Source organism: Mytilus edulis, chromosome 13 (assembly GCF_963676685.1).
Source record: "Mytilus edulis chromosome 13, xbMytEdul2.2, whole genome shotgun sequence".
NCBI classification, from domain to species: Eukaryota; Metazoa; Mollusca; class Bivalvia; order Mytilida; family Mytilidae; genus Mytilus; species Mytilus edulis.
The window spans coordinates 51,228,832-51,246,646 of NC_092356.1; the positions used below are offsets into that span (position 1 = coordinate 51,228,832).

The window sequence follows — 17,815 nt, forward strand, 5'->3', positions numbered from 1 at the left end:
AACATATACTCAAATTTAAATACGTCGGATATCTTTTTTAAAGATAGTTCTTGTTTTAAATACCTCAATAAACTCACATAAAACTTCATGCAATTTTGTATTTATTCAATATCATTAATATATTTTCAATCTGTTTAATATAAAATCTGATTTAATAATAAAAATATTATTTTTGACACACATTTTTAATTATGTTTACAATGAATTGCATGTTTTTGTTGTTCAATTATAGAAAACATCAATGAAGACCTTCATTTAAGAATAATGAAATTCATGTTTGTATTTGTCAAACACACAAAAAAAAGCAAATTGTAATAGGTAAAATATTGAATATTTGACCAGAAATCAACTTTTAATTTTTGAATAAGTGTTTATATTGAACACATTAAAAATGTATTATAATTGCACATGAAGTTTTGTGGGTCATTATTTAATATTGGTTCATGTATTTTTATCCTTCAGACAGTTCATTCTTTTGTTCAGCTAAATTAATCAGTGAGTGATAGATTTCTATAGGAAGAAATTTAAAGGTCCCATTGTATAAATTACACAGAGAACAATAGCTATTGTATTTGTTAGATAGGGCAAAAGAACTTACAAAAGATTAAATCGACAGGTAACTTGCAAGTGAATCTGTGGAAAATTATCATTGGGCTCGACATAATCTATTTTTGATTTAACGTCAATGGTGAGTCTTTTGAAGATGAAACACGCTTCTTGCGTGCATAATTTTAGGCAGTATTTTTAATGATTTTATTATTGAATTGAATTTGTAATATTGTTTTTCAGAAGATTACTTCAGTGGAATAACACGCCTTGGACAAAAGCTTAAAAATATTCAGCCTAACAGGAATTCTGAGGAGGTATTGTACAAAAGAAAAGAAACACCAAACACAGATACTCAAACTATCTACAAAGTGACAAGGGCAGATACATTAGACAACAGGCCACCTTCTGCAGAAGCGATCTCAAGAACTGGAAATGATTTGTATTGGAAAGATAGTCTTTTGCAAGTTAATGCTGTCAAGCCTATCAGCAAACATCTAGCTTGCGTTTCCTTTTGGGATTTCGCCGGACATACTGAGTATTATCCAACACATCAACTATTCTTGTCACATACATGCATTGTTTTGCTTGTAACAGATATAAGGAAGAAAATAGGGGACATCTCAAGAAAGAATTTGAGTGGGCACTTTATGGATGTATTGGAACAGCCAATGGAAAATGTTGCAGGTATAATATACAAATACTAGTTGTTTTACTGGATTATTGAATTTTTGAAACCTTTTGTAAACAAACCTCTTTATAGTTTCATTTTTGTGACTTTTATCTTATTGCATGTGTATCTTATATAAAACATAAAGTCTAAGCTATAAAATGCCCGACATGAATGCTATCTCTTTACCAGGCTATATGCGTTTAACACGATATTCTACGACGAAGACTTACATTAATTTGCATAAAACATTGCAAAAAGAGACAGATTTTTTTTATTCCGAATTTTCTATTTTCATCAAAATTAAAGAACCTGTAAAATATGAAAACAAGTGGCAAAACACAGTAACCACCTGTCAATATGAGGTTTTCGGTACATTCTATATGAAAGTGCCAACTATTATAGATTGGGTATAAAAGACAGGCTAAAGATATTAAATAGACTTTCAAAATTATAATTTGAAAATGAACTGAAAACGCCTCGCAAAAATAACCAACAACAGTATACAAACTCGACATAGAAAACAACATTCCGAGCAGCACGAGCCACACTTAATTCCAGGGGTGATCTAGTTTGCTACGAAAAGATAGGCAGGGTTACTCGTACGAGCCAGGTGATGAGGCTAATTTATTATACGACCTTAACTTGTTAATCCTATTTGGTTCGTATAATGTCAAAATGTGGTCGTCGTCGTCTAGGGAAACATTTGGTTTCCGGGCAATTACTTTATTTTTAGTGAATGGATTTTTTATCTATGAAACTTTAGAAGAGGGTTCAATACCAAAGTTTAGAAAAAAGGGGCCAAACCAAGCATTTTTGTGGTTTCTGGAAAATAACTTGTGTGTAAGTGTAAGGATCTCGGTTTAGTCTGACTTTTTCTACATTTTGAATTTTATAAACTTTCATGAATGTAACCAACCGAATTAGACTATTTACCAGATTTGTTATTACATGAGCAACACGACGGGTGCCACATGTTGAGGAGGATCTGCTTACCCTTCCGGAGCACCTGAGATCTCCCCTAGTTTTTGGTGGGGTTCGTGTTGTCTATTTGCCTTTTTCATTTCTAGCCATGGCGGTGTCAGTTTATTTTCGATTTATGAGTTTGACTGTCCTCTGATATCTTGTGTCCCTCTTTTATAGGTAAAATAGTAAAATTTTATGTTGGAATAGCCAGAATATTTTACATATAGAAATACTTTTAATTTCCACATTTAAATTTACCTTTAATCCAAAAAAAATTTAAAGTTTCAAAAACAAATCACCAAACGCACAGTATTGCGGAATAGATTTTTAAGATTTTGGAAAATATTCATTTTGTGTTAGAAACCTACATGTGTATTATGTCAAAATTTTATCACAATCTAAATTGAAACAGTTTCAAGCTTGAATGTTGTGTCAAAATGTTGTCAAACTGTAAATCTAACAAAAGACGAGAACAGTTATTCCAGATTTTCGTTTTAATAAGTTAAATATAAAAGGGTTTCAATTTTTTCTAAAAAAAAAGTGTTCATGTCTTAAGGTAGCACAACACAAAGATTTTATAACTCCAACTCCCAAGTTTTAAAATGCTGTAACTTTCTTAATTATGCTTGAAAATTTATAAAAGTGGTAGTTTTGGATAGCTAACATAATACTCTTTCAAAAATTAATACAATGCTAGTATTATGCAACAATTATGTAACCAATTATAATGTTAACTGTGTCTAAAATATTTTTCACCAAATTTCAACTTTCAAATGAAATTAGCTTCTACATAGGTATCCCTAGAGGGTTGATTTTATTATATGTTGTTCCTATGGCCATTATCTACAAATGGGTGTCTCAGATTTTAGATAGAATGTATAGAACAAATTTTACACCATTATCTTCTTTTATGTGGTTAGGATGTTTACTATAATTAGAAATTTATGAGAGAATGGAATACCATAGAGACAATCTGAGATAACCTTTTGAAGCCCATGATGAGTTGGTTAAGATTTCGTCAACATTTTCTGCATAGTTAAAGAGATGATAGAGCTAAATTCATTCAAGTGAACTTACCCAGATTTTGCCACTAATTACATAATAATTTATTACATAATGATCGCATAATTAAAATATTGCATTCATTAAAAAGATTAATCTTTTATCTATCTATATATACCTCTTTTATTATTTTATATGCATTCATAAGAAAGTTAATTACAGCATTTCAAAGGTTAGTGATTGGAAGTAAAAAAAATCTTTGTATTGTGCTACAATAAATGGCTAGGAAGGTTGTTCCAGAGACTCGCAGTAGCTTTGTCGAAACTTCTTTCTCCGTTGATTTCGATGCGTACACGCGGTTGTATTAGTCGCATTGCGTTTTCAGATCTATAAGATCTTGATGATCCAGGCGCTAATGAGTTCCTCAAGTTATACATGCAGGCGCTAGCCAATTTAGGATTTTGAAAGTATACAAAAACAGTTTATATTGTATTCGGTACTGCACCGAGATCCAATGAAGTGAAGAATTTGTGTACAAAAATGGTGTTTCTTAGTACGTGTAACGAGCTTAGATACCGTACGCGTATTCTGTACTCGCTGTAAACTTTTGACTAAACTAACAATTACTTCATATAGCAGAGCGTTTCCGAAGTCTAGACGGAACGTGACAAGCGAACAGACAAAGGTTTTACAGGAATCATCGTTGATACCTTACCAAACTCTACCAATGTACCGAATTTGGAAGCAGCACGACTTCGTGACGGCATTTCTTGATATTCCATGTTCAATGTCCTTTCAAAATAAACACCAGATGCATTGTTAACTATTGATCCATAACATGACTGATGACAAATTCCTTCATCCGAGTTTTTGGTGTAAATAATATCAGTTCTGTTTTGTCTTGGTTCAGATTCAGCATGTTTTAGCAGATCCATTTACTTATGTCAGCTAACAACGTCTCTAGACATGAAGATATTTTGTTAAAATTATCGAACGGTTTGATGACTAGGTAGACTGGAGTGTCATCAGTATACTCATGATAGCCAAAGTTGTGTTACCATCATATTTCACAGATCGGTTTTGCAGAAAATCAATAGAGTCGGGGTCCTAAGACGGACCATGCGAAACGCCATATTTGATGTTTATTACATCTGACCACACGAAGCCAATTGCAACACTTTGAATTCGACTATCAAGATATGATCTCATCAACGACAGCACTTATAGACAGTTATGCTGTAACAGCATTCTAACCGATTGATCAGGGTTGGATGGTCGATAGTGTCGAATGCAGCAGATAGACCCAGCATAACAAGTACCACACAACAGTTATTCGAGTGCTAATGCTATATCATGGTGACCCCTTAGTAGAGCCGCTTCTCATTAATGAACAGCACGATAGGCTGACTGCATGTTGTCGCAAAGTCAGTTTGTTTAAAGATGCTGTTCGAACCGAGTTTCACTTCTTTCACGTAAAAGACAAGTTCGAAACAGGACGATAGTTTTTTTTTAACTCATCAAAGTCAACACTTGTTTTTTATTCAACAAAGGTCTTAAAACAGCTTCCTTGTAAAATAAAATGCTGATACATGCGCTTCTGCCATTGAAGATTTATCTTTGTTATGATAGGTAGTAAGCTGTCGAGGCATGATTTTAAGAGATAAGTAGTAATTAGGTCGAGTTCGCACGACTTCACCAGAGCTCTCTTGATTATCTTTCAGTTGATGCTGGTGAAAGCGAGATAAGCGGATTAACAACGAATTTTACATCTATGCTTTTAGGGCATCATCAATTTCAGTTGATGAGTTGTTTGACTTATTCAGGTTGTTCTGATTTATGTCTCATTCCCAACGAAGAATTCACCATATCTATTGGATAATGCATATTCATTTAGATGTGATCGACATATAGTTTCTGCTTTATTTCCCATGAGATTGTTTATAGGTTTATGCTGCTGTTTTTGGTCGTTTCCAATATGTAGGATTTTGTTAGAACAGTATATTTTAAGAGAAGTATGTTTTATTGTACACTTTTGTCCCTATAACTCTGCTTGTGCACCTATAAGTCTTTTTTAAGCATTTGTCTCTCAGCTTTTAGGCGCTCTCTTTTTGCTGCATGCAATTCATCGGTATACCACTGCGTGTAAAGTCGTAGCAAAATGTATTCGTTTTTATTGGAGCATGTTTATCAATGATATTTTGAACCTCAGAGTTGATGCCACTACTGGTGGACGTTTCGTCTCCGAGGGTATCACCAGCTCAGTAGTCAGCACTTTTTTCGGTCCTCAATGCTCTTCAATTTGTACTTGTTTGACTTTTTAACTGGTTTGATCTGAACGTCACTGATGAATGAGTCTTATGTAGACGAAACGCGCGTCTGGCGTATTAAATTATAATTTTGGTACCTTTGATAACTATTTATACACTTGAACAAGTTCATCTGATAATTCCTCCGAATAACAAAGAACAGTGGAATTATTTAAGTCAGTGATGAGATCTTTGACTACTATATCACGATATTTCCGAAATAACACTATTCTTGGAGTATATCTACCATATGTGCAATATTCCTGGCTTGTGTTTCCTATCATGGTATTCTTGATAGATTCTTGATATAGCTAACAATGAAGCTATTAAACCAAGACAATTCAAGGTAATGAACCTTGTAAATTTTACGAATGCAATATGCATAACGAGTTGGTTGACCGTTATGGAATATCTGTTTTACTGGTTACAACGTAGGGGTTCCAATAGTTAAAACTACAATCATGTCCCTTTTTCTCCGACCTACCGAATTATGCTCATGAGTGCCATTGTTTGTTCTAAAATGATCAACACGACGGGGGCCATATGTAGAGCATATAGTATGTTTAACCGTGTGGAGCACTTAGGATCACCCCTAGTTTTTTGTTGTTCAGTCTTTAGTTTTACGTTGTATTATGTGTACTGTTAGTTGTCTGCATTTTTTTCTTTTTTAGCCATGACGTTGGTACTTTGTTGTCAGATTATGCGTTAAAATATCTCTGCTGTATCTTTCGCCTGTTTTTTAATGCAAATTCGAAAAAAAAGAAAATATATGCATATGCAAAAAAACATTGAAAAAAACCTAAACAATATTTGTTTTAAATCTAATATACATGTGTGCCAGTAATCATGTAATGTTGAATACCTTTTATATTCAATATCTTGAGGTTGCACTTTGTAAATACAGCTGTTTCTCAAACCACGTCTCTTTTGGGGAGATTTAGAATATTCATAGAAAATTAATTTTGTTTACATACTGGTTTCCAGTTATGCTCTATGTGTTCCATCTCATAGAGAAATAACTTAGGAATGTTACCAGTATATATTGTGCATATTGTTTACATTGAAATCTGTTGTAACCCTTCATTCGAGGTAGGGGCAGTTAAGAAAATTAGTGTTAGTTTAAACTCTGTAAAGTTCAGGGCATATAAACGTTGAAAATATGCCGCACAGCCCTATGTTTTGACCTTTGAAAAAAATTGTAGGGCATATGATCTTTCAATTCTAGGATAAGATTTTTTTCAAAACTTCATAGTAAAAGTGGCACAGTTTTAGCCGTAAAAGGAGTTCCTATGGGAAATTGCGTTGTCAATTGCAATATTTACAAAAATGCAACCTTGAAACTTAAATATATAATATTTGTTTTAACTTTTAACGTTCATGTAGCTGTGAGTTGACATCTGAGTTACACTAAATCCATTGGATGTTAGATGTGTACGGGTTGATAGTTTAGTCTTAGATGTATGATTTTTTTTATTAGTTGTAAGTGGCTTTGAACTAGCTGTCAGATAACTGCGAGTACTCTTATATCTGTTCCTAGTGTCTTTTTGTTGTCGGGATGTACAAGTACTCGGCCACGTCCACTTGTATCTTTGTCCATCTGATAGGTTAAGCCTATTTCAACTGATTTTTAAACTTCGTTCTTATGTTGTACTGTTATACCACTGTCCCAGGTTGAGGGTTGGGATCCCGCTAACATATCATGACCAACCCCGCCACATTATTTATGTAAGTGCCTGTCCCAAGTCAGGAGCATGTAATTTAGTGGTTGTCGTTTGTTTATGTGTTACATATTTGTTTTTCTGTCATTTGTTTTATTCAAATAAGGCCGTTAGTTTTCTCGTTTGCATTGTTTTACATTGTCATATCGGGGCCTTTTTAGCTGATTATGCGGTATGGGCTTTGCTTATTGTTGAAAGCCGTACGGTGACCTATAGTTGTTAATGTCTGTGTTATTTTGGTGCTAAAAATAATGATCAAAGAGGACTCGCGTATAATTCCATTTCATTCGCTGAACCACCACTCAAATACTTCAAGTAGGACGGAGATATATGATGGTACATTTTTCTGTCAAAATGAAGATTGCATACTGCTATTTCCAACATATGAAAGTATGGAAGGACATATGCTGATTGGGGATTGTCAGTTAAGACTACCAGATAGATCATCTGTGGATGTGGTGAAAAGCACTTATCTGGAAAAACTACATGCCAACAGTAGTTTGCCAAACTCAATGGACTGTGTGTCTACTATATGTCATGATATCAAACTATCAAAAGGATGGGCTATAAAAGAGGAAAGACAATGCAAACGGTTCAATAATAAACAAAAAAATATCTGGTTGAAAAATTTAACAAACCGGTAGTCACAGGTCAAAAGGAAGATCATGAGAAAGTTTCTGCCGACATGAAAACTGCTAAAGGAGATGACTGGAAAAGACTTTTTTCGTTAGAGGAATGTTTAACTACTCAACAAATCATTAGTTTTTTTTCTAGGTATTACAGGAAAAATTCAGCAGTCCAAGAACAACTTATTACAAATATTGAAGTTGACCTATCCTGATTTGAACAGTTGTTTACTTAACAATGTAATGTTTTTTACTCGCATATTTTTTGAAAATACACACTTTAAATAAAATAATAATGATTACATGGGAATTGACCTACTGTACCCTATATCACACTAATCCATTAGAAACTAAGTGAAACAAATCTTATTTAAAAAGGATAGAAAATAAAATTATTTTTTTGGTTTTTGTCCACTTATTATTTTGAAAGAATTGGGATCAACAAAAAATCTGTGACCAGTTTCACAAAAAATCTTTACAAATTAAGTTGATTGTAAATGTACTGATTTTTTCATGAATTACGATTATTTTTTTGTGAAAATGATTACTGATACCTTTATTTAAGAAAAAAATATATATATACATTTACAATATTAGTGCTTATTGATTTGTGGAAAACACTTTACTACCTATGCGCTTGATTTTTGAGATAATTAGTCAATAACCTAGCTTATGATATATATACCAATCTACTTTTAGTGATTATAAGAATATAAAATTATAATTAAAATTTTGAAGAGTTGTTTTATAATAGAACTAAATGTATTCCTTAAAAACCACCTTGGCATGTAAAGCAGTCCATGCCTCTTGCAAGAATCTGTTATATAATGCACAAGAAATCGCATCACTTAATAAAAGTCTAATTATTTTTTATTGGATAAGCTACATAGAAAATAAAAATAAGTAGACAAATTATATAGAATGTAAAAATTGGCCAAATCTGTATTTTTAATTGACTTAAAGCTTCTTAAAAAAAAACTTTACGATAAAAGACTTTCAACCCACAAACGAGGTGATACACAGTAATTGACTGTAAAGCACATAGAAATATACAGTATACATGTGTGGACTGTTGAAACGTTGTAGTGTAAAACTGAAATTTTAAGGATAAGGTAAAGTAAACATACACAATACATTACAATGTCTGTCAAATCATTGCTTAGGTGTTGTGTAGGCATCTATTTCAGTTTAGGTAATCTGAAAAATGACTTTAGTTAATCTGAAAGATGTGACTATATTTTTTATAAACTAGTAATATTTTGCAGGAATACATGTTTCAAAGAGATAACTTGATATGATACAAACATATGCAAAAAGGGACAATTTTTCAAAAGTGCCTTAGAGGAATGAGAATTCTGCAGTCATGTTTTGTCTCATGAGGCAACGCAACTTTAATGCAGTATTTTTGAATTTTTTTTTATAATACCGTGCTGATCTTTTTTTTATAAATCTAATAAATGTATCATATACAAGTATTATAATATTATACTAAAGTTAAGTATCTCCCGCACTCATCAGATATATTAAAGTCAACAGTCTTTCATGTGATAAATAATTTACATAAATGCCTGAATATACATAATATAGTTTGAATTGATATTTAACCCTATGTCACTATGAATGTATTTTTCTTCTTCAAATAAATACTTATTCTTGTATTTTACTTTATCATTTATTTTACTGAGTAAATGTACTTTTTCCCCAGGACATACATATTTTACATCATCATGAAAATAAAATATAAAAAGTGAAAAAAAGTTGTCTGTTTTAGATGGTTTACTGGGTTTGTATCACATGAGTAACACAAAGGGTGCCACATGTGGAGCAGGATAGTGTTGTTCATTAATTTTTGATGTATGAGTTTCAACGTCCCTCTGGCATAAACACACTGTTACTTATGATATAGATCTACACTCATTTTACTTAAAGTTAAAGCACACCGCTGGTAAAAAAGCAGGCAATCTTATTCTTTTTTTAGTTTCTCAAAACTGCATAAGTTAACAATGGGAGAACAAAAAAAAACACTAAAGAGCAAACAAATATTTTTAATGTAGCAAATTCATTCATTTTTACAAGATTGCTTTTACCGGGAGGCTCTTTTAGGCTTAAATATATTTTCGCCCTTATTAGGCCTCACTAATAGGCTATTTTGTAAATTACAAGTGTTTAAGGTAGCACAATACAAAGATTTTTCATCCCCAACCAGACATCTTTAAACTGATGTAATTCCAATCATCTTTTTTTACATTTTTATAAATGAGGTACCAAATGAAAGAAGAAGGATTAATCTTTCAAATTGTGATAATTTCATTATGACATAATTATTACATAATTAATTGTTATGTACTTAGTTGCCATATTGTGATGTCCATACTTGAATGAATTTAGCTTCTTTGTTAATCATAGCATTCCAAAATATTTTATAGATTCTTGCACAACACAGTTTGACCTCCAAAACTGTGTCTCAGATTTTTCCTAATGTATTTCATTCTCTCATAAATCTACAATGAAATTTGCAACAATAATTCATAAGAGACCACTAAATTCAATAGGGTATAAAATTTGTTCTATTGATGTTTTTGGAAATCTGAGACACAGTTTTGGAGGTCAAGCTGTGTTGTACCAGAATCTATTAAATATTTTGGGATGGTATGAAGAACAAAGACGCTAAATTCATTCAAGTGTGTACATCACAATATAGCAACTCATTACATAATAATTAATTATGTAATAATTATGTCATAATGAAATTATCACTATTTGAAAGATGACTCTTTCTTCTTTCTTTTGGTACCTCATTTATAATATATAAAGCAGGATTAAATGAATTACATCAGTTGAAAGTTGTCCGATTGGGAGTGAACAAATCTTTGTATTGTGCTACCTTAAACAGTCATATCATCAACAAAATAAAAAAAAAAAATCATTTATTCTTTTCGTTTTAAAAAGGTTGTTAGGATGATAATGAGCAAATGAGCAAATTTACCCCTTTTTGAGCCTCAAAATTAAAAAAAAATGATTTATGAGAAAATATGTCATGGTAACTTATGGCACCCTGATATTCATTGTTCAAAGCATTTTTTGGCTGGTTTTTTTTCTAAACACTAGATAATTTTAACCTTAAATTGGCAAACAAGATAATTGAAAACGTAATTTATCCCCAATTTTTAAAATTAATTATTTTTCTTAAATCAAATATTACCACTCTAATTTTTCTTTAAATTCCAGATAAGACATAAATGGCAAGATTTTAAAATCTGATGCTGCAATTTTTTGTAATTATTCGTCAAAGATTGAGAAAATTTCGGTTTTTACAATTTTTGAAAAAATGGTAATTCCCCCTTACAAGGACTTATAAGTTGCAAAAATATTTTTCCAAAACGTTGAATTTTGTTTGAAAGGCAAGATTATTGTTTAAGAAAAAATAAAAATAGTTTGTGCTTACTGAACACATTTAAAGTGAATTGAATGGGAAATATTGAAAATTCATGAAAAACAAGAGTAAAAAATTGAAATTTTGCGGGAAAATCTTCAATGGTGGCTGCCATGGCAATCGAATATTATTTTGGAGTAAAAACCTTTTTTTAATTGATGCAATACATTACCAAAAGTTTGGTAAAAATCTGAATCCACCCATTTCTATTTTTTTTAAATTCTCTTAATAAGAGAGTGACTCTTAATGTCTGTTTTATTTTGGTGTCTTGTGGACAGTTGTCTCATCGGCAATCATACCGCATCTTCTTTTTTATATGGCAAATAGATGATCACTCAATCATACTATGATTTGAATATTGAGAAACACTTAGAGCTTTTAACAAAAGAGAGATGGAACGATGCAAAAAGGACATCAGTAGAAAAGAAGCTGACAATGCATAGAATTAACAGTTGTTTTACGTTCGTTGCGTTGTGTTGGTTTGAAAAAAATTACATGTGATAATGGACCATTTTAATCTACCATATATTTTACAAATTGATGTATTGATGTTTTATCTCCTTATTTGTAAATCAATATACTGCAACGATGTCCTTCGTAAAAATTCATATGCAGCAGACTTCTAACGCAAAACAAAACCCAGTTATATTATGCATGATCGAGAATATTCATTTTAAAGTACATTTTATGATGAAGCTGTTAAAATAACGGTCCAATATTGTCAAAAAGTAATGGTTAACTTTTTTTCTTTATGGAACCTCTTTAGCTCAACTGACCTGAAAGTCCGTAAACTTTTACAAAAATCTTCTTCTCTGAAACTACTGGACCAAATTTAACCAAAGTTGGCCACAATCCTCATTGAGGTATCAAGTTTAAAAAATATGTTGCGTGACTCGGCCAACCAACCAAGATGGCCGCCATGGCTAAAAATAGAACATGGGGGTAAAATGTAGATTTTGGCTTATAGCTCTGAAACCTAAGCATTTAGAGCAAATCTGACATTGAGTTAAATTGTCTGTTAGGTCAACATCTATCTTCCCTGAAATTTTAAGACAAATCGGACAACCCATTGTTGGGTTGCTGTCCCCAAATTAGTAACTAAGGAAATTTTGCATATTTTGGTTATTATCTTGAATATTATTATAGATAGAGAGAAACTGTAAACAGCAATAATGTTCAGCAAATTAAGATCTACAAATAAGTCAAAAAGACCAAAATTGTCAGTTGACCCCTAAATGAGTTATTGCCCTTTATAGTCAATTTTTTACATTTTTCATAAATTTTAGTAAATTTAAAAAAAAACAATTTCCACTGTAATTACTGGGCCAAGTTCATTATAGATAGAGATAATTGTAACAACAAGAATGTTCAATTAAGTAAGTTTTACAAACAAGTCACCATCACCAAAACACAATTTTGTCATGAATTCATATATGTCCATTGTCTAATATGCACATAGACCAAAGTGAGCGACACAGGTTCTTGAGAGCCTCTAGTTCATTTTCTTATATGATCATGGATATGTTATTTTTGTTGTAGCCCTTACTTTGCCTTGCTTTCGATTTTCCTATTTCCTTTAGAATTTCATATGCAATTTTTCTGCAGTGATTCGGTTGTTGAAAAAACAAAGCGACCTCTGTATATAAATTTGCAGAAGAATGTTGGGCAATTATAACTAGGAGAATGACACACAAAATGAATAAATAATCAGGAATAGATTCTAGAAACAGGGGGTGGTAACTCTGTCAATGCACCCGTTTTGCATGTATGCGCTTCTATCGGATATATTTCTTGCTTTGCATATTTAAAATTGATATTTAACCTTTGTGGCCAAGTATTCGTATTTCATTACAGGATATATAGACTATTGGAGCAGTTGCATCCATACGTATGGTTCCACATGCACTGGCAGGGAGCTTAACCCTCCGATTATAGTTGTAACTACACACACTGATGAAATACAAGTAGGTATATGTAGTCGAAAGTATATATATATAAGAAATATACTCTTACCAAAAAAAGGACATGTCACAGTACGGTCTTGATTTTAGATAGAGGAAAGTTTGAAGATAAAAGATATATACGAATTCGTTGACCAAACTATGACATCATTTATTTCAAGTATATGAAGGACATTATTTCCTCATGAAGTCATAAACCAGGAAATAACTATAGAACAGTCGGAATAAGTTGTTTTTATTCAATTTTATCTTACTGGAAAAATAAAAAATCTGCACAAGTTAATAAGTAAACGAACATAAACATCTACTTGCATAAATGCAATAAATCCCATAACTAAACCTGCTTGGGTGGAGAAGTCTGCATATCATGTTAACAAAGATATATGAACATATAAGATAACACAAATATATCGCGCTCCGCGGCACATAAAAAAAGGAAGGTCCCTAATCAAATGGCAAAATCAAAGGCTTAAACACATCAAACAAATGGATAACAACTGTTATACTCCTGACTTGGTACAGACATTTTCCTATGTATAAAAGGGTCAATTAAATATGGTTTTATAGCTAGCTAAACCTCACACTTTCCATTATATTGATAGCGATGTGTGAACAGACAAACAGTCATAATAGGTAAAAATGTCAAAATAGGTGTACAACAGTCAACATTATGTCAACATTATGTTATACTCTTAATCACTTATATATGACAGCTGTTACCAATTTTTGTTTGTTTGAGCTTTTGATTTTCCTTTTTCCTCAGAGTTCAGCATATTTATAATTGCTTATACGACAACTCTCTACAAGACACCAAATGACATAGAAGTTAAATTCTAAAGGTTACTCTACATGACCAAAGCACATACCGCATAGGCCTCGAAATTACAAATGTAAATCAATTTAAACGAGACATTTAACGACCTGATTTATGTAAAAAAAAAATGAACAAAATACAATTATGACATACAGCAACAAACGAAAAACACTGACTTAAAGGGTCTTGATTTAGAAAAGACAAATATAGAATGTTGTGAGGTTTAACATGTTAGTGGGCGCCCAAGCCTCTTCCAAATCCTTGGATCGTGGTGTAACAGAACAACACAAGAACTGTATATAACAATAAACAAACACACATGACCAACAACAACAAACAACAACCACTCAATTACAGGCATCAACCTTGAGACCTGTGCATCTGTGGTGATGTTAAACCTGTAAATGGGCGACTACATCCTCCCCCGAAAACTGTGACAGTACTAGTGATGTGATCAATTGAAAAGGGCTTATCTCATCAGATCGATACAAACCAAAAAGTAAGTAAAAAAAAAGACAGACCGGACCTGGCAAGGTATTTATACATCCTCCAAGCAAACGAAAACCAATACAATACAGTTTTTAGAGTACCCGTAGCTAGTTCAAAACCAATTACAATCATTTTTGAAGACGAAAGTGTTTATTATTTTATTATTACTTTGAAGGATAACTTAACTGATGTAAAATTAAAGTACCAGGAGGATCTAAACAACGTGGTACAGAGGGATGAAAAAAGAAAACATTTCCGTAGACATTTCTTTCTATCTAATACTGATGAGCAAATTTACAGTAAAGAAATTCCAATCATCAGAAAGTGCATCTACGATATTTCATCACAACAAGACAACTGGGGTGTAGAAGTGCCTTTGAAATGGGTTCCATTAGAAAATGAACTTATCAAGCACAGAAAAATGGGTAACAATATATTATCGTTTCAAAACATTAAGGAAATAAGTGACAAAAGCCATTGTCTTATAGTAGATGAAGATGAATTTAGAATGTTCTTGAAATTTCACCATGATCTTGGAACAGTTATTTATTTTGACGATGTACCTGATTATATAATCATCAATCCTAGCTGGTTTGTCAAGGCTCTCCGATGTGTTGTTTCAGCAAGAGACTTTATTCCTGAAAATTTACAACTGAATTGGAAGGAATATGAAGAATCTGGATACATAGGTATGAAAATGATACAAACAATATTCCAGCAAAAGGACCCAGAATTAGCACACAATCAAGAATATATAATGCACGTAATGGAAAAGTATGATATTGTCGTTGAAATGCAAAAGGATGTTCGTCAGAAAGAAAACGAGAAGCAGTATTGTGTTCCTTGCATTGTTAAAGCATCTGCTATTGAAAATATTACCAATAATTTTGTTGGGCAAGAAAAACCCTCTATTCTTTGTTTTGAATTTCAGTTTTTACCGCCTGTATTTTTTTGTCACCTTGTTGTTTATCTACTTCGTACTTACAATTTAAGCAACGAAAGTCCATCATCATCCAGAAAAGCGTACCGCGTTATACCGAGGCGCATGTGTGTTTGACATCGATACAACAGGATGCGAAAAGTTATTCATTTGCAAATACCAAAATACTATCCAAGTGCAAATCTGGAGATGGAATACAGATATAACCGGTTCAGGACAACGAATTCGCATTGATATTGAAGATGAGTTAAAGTGCATACAACGAAAATACAAATTAGACTCTTTGAAAACCTACACACTTTATTATAAATGCCAATTTACGGAAAGCACAAGTCTTGAAGGCATGTGTGTACTAGATTCCTACGTCAACACTCATACAAAATTTTATTGTGTTGTTCATGGATGCATGCATTCTACAGAAAACATCAGAAGAACATGGGCCTTCAACCAAGAAGAGGTAATGTCTTTAATTCTAATTTATATTCCAATGTTTTCGCCCTTCTGAGGTTGTTCATGAGTATTATCTATGTTCAGTGAAACATTTAGAAAAAAATTAGAATTGTTTCATTGATTACACCATTTTGATTAACATTTTTTTAAATCATATATTCATTCAATTGGTTAACTTTTAAAACAAATTTATAAACAAAGGTCTGTATCACAAACTTTCACCGGATTTGTAACAGTAGTCATGGACGTCAAATTGGTTATTTATTCCTTATTCCTTATTCGTTACTTATTCGTTACCTATACCTTATTTCTTATTCGTTACCTATTCGTTACTTATTCCTTATTCCTTATTCGTTACTTATTTCTTATTCCTTATTCGTTACTTATTCGATTTTTAATATCCTTCTCCCTTTTTAATTGTTGATATTATTCTCTCTGGTGATAGCTCTAAATTTGTTAGGGTAAAATTACCCTTTTATCACCTATTTATACGTGTTTGTGCTCAAACGATCATGTTACTTTATGTACGATACTTATTTGTTCCTTATTTGATTTTTTACCGGTTCTACCTTTTAACTGCTATATATTCGTAAGTTTGAAGATGGTTCTTGTTTCGAGGAGGTAAAATAACCCTTTTAGCACTTGTATAAAAAAGAAGATGTGGTATGATTGCCAATGAGACAACTCTCCACAATAGACCAAAATGACACAGAAATTAACAACTATAGGTCAAGGTACAGCCTTTAACAATGAGCAAAGTCCATAATGCATAGTCAGCTATAAACGGCTCCGACATGACAATGTAAAAATTAGCACGTACGTACCCGTTTCAGCGCTCAACTGATACCCTGTTACTAATTCGTTCCTTATTCGCTTATAATACGTGTGCTATACGTTGCACTTTTTAAAATAAATATTTTTTGTGTCTCTGGTGGTAACTTTGGGTTTTTAAAGGTGAAATACCCCTATCAGACTTATGTTCCCGTTTTAGCGCTCGACTCATACCCTGTTACTCATTCGTTCCTTATTTGCTTATAATACGTGTGTTATACGTTGCACCTTTTAAAAAAATTCAATTGTTTTTTTGTCTCAACTGTATAAGCGCGTATGTACCTGTTTCGGCGCTCGACTGTTACCCTGCTACTTATTCGCTATTAATAAGTTTGTTATACGTTGCACTTTTAAAAAGAAATATTTTCGTGTCTCTGGTGGTAACTATGTGTTCCCAGAGGTGAAATACCTCTATGAGCCCGTATATACCCGTTTCAGCACACGACTGATATCCTGTTACTTATTCGTTCCTTATTCGCGTATAATACATTTGTTATACGTTACACCTTTTAGAAATTGATTTTCAATTGTTTTCTTGTCTCTTATGGTATATTTGGGTTCTAAGAGGTGATATAACTATATAAGCGCGTATGTACCCGTTTCAGCCCTCGACTGTTACCCTGTTACTTATTCGCTTATTATACGTTTGTTATATGTTGCACTTTTAAAAAGAAATATTTTCGTGTCTCTAATGGTAACTTTGTGTTCTTAAAGGTTAAATACCCCTATTAGCGCGTATGTTCCCGTTTCAACGCTCGACTGATTGATACCCTGTTACTTATTCGTTCCTTATTTGCATATAATACATGTGTTATACGTTGCACCTTTTAAAAAATTATTTTCATTTGTTTTCTTTTCTCTGGGGGTAGATTTTGGTTCTAAGAGGTGATATAACCCTATAAGCGGCTATTTACCCGTTTCAGCGCTCGACTGTTACCCTGTTATTTATTTGTTACTTATTCGCTTATAATATGTTTGTAATACGTTGCACTTTCAAAAACAAATATGTTCGTGTCTCTGGTGGTAACTATGTGTTCTAAGAGATGAAATGACCATATTAGCG

The 17,815-nt window shown here is 32.4% G+C and overlaps 1 protein-coding gene across 1 annotated transcript in view; it reads left to right on the top strand.

Annotated features, from left to right (window-relative positions):
* The window catches only part of LOC139502268 (uncharacterized), a 52,416-nt gene that overhangs the window by 18,374 nt on the left and 16,227 nt on the right, over nt 1–17,815 (top strand). Inside the window, exons 4-6 of the mRNA XM_071291700.1 lie at nt 790–1,233; nt 13,122–13,231; nt 14,707–15,928. Coding sequence (XP_071147801.1) covers nt 790–1,233; nt 13,122–13,231; nt 14,707–15,588 — 1,436 coding nt within the window. The 3' untranslated portion in view covers nt 15,589–15,928. The remainder of the gene's footprint in view (nt 1–789; nt 1,234–13,121; nt 13,232–14,706; nt 15,929–17,815) is intronic.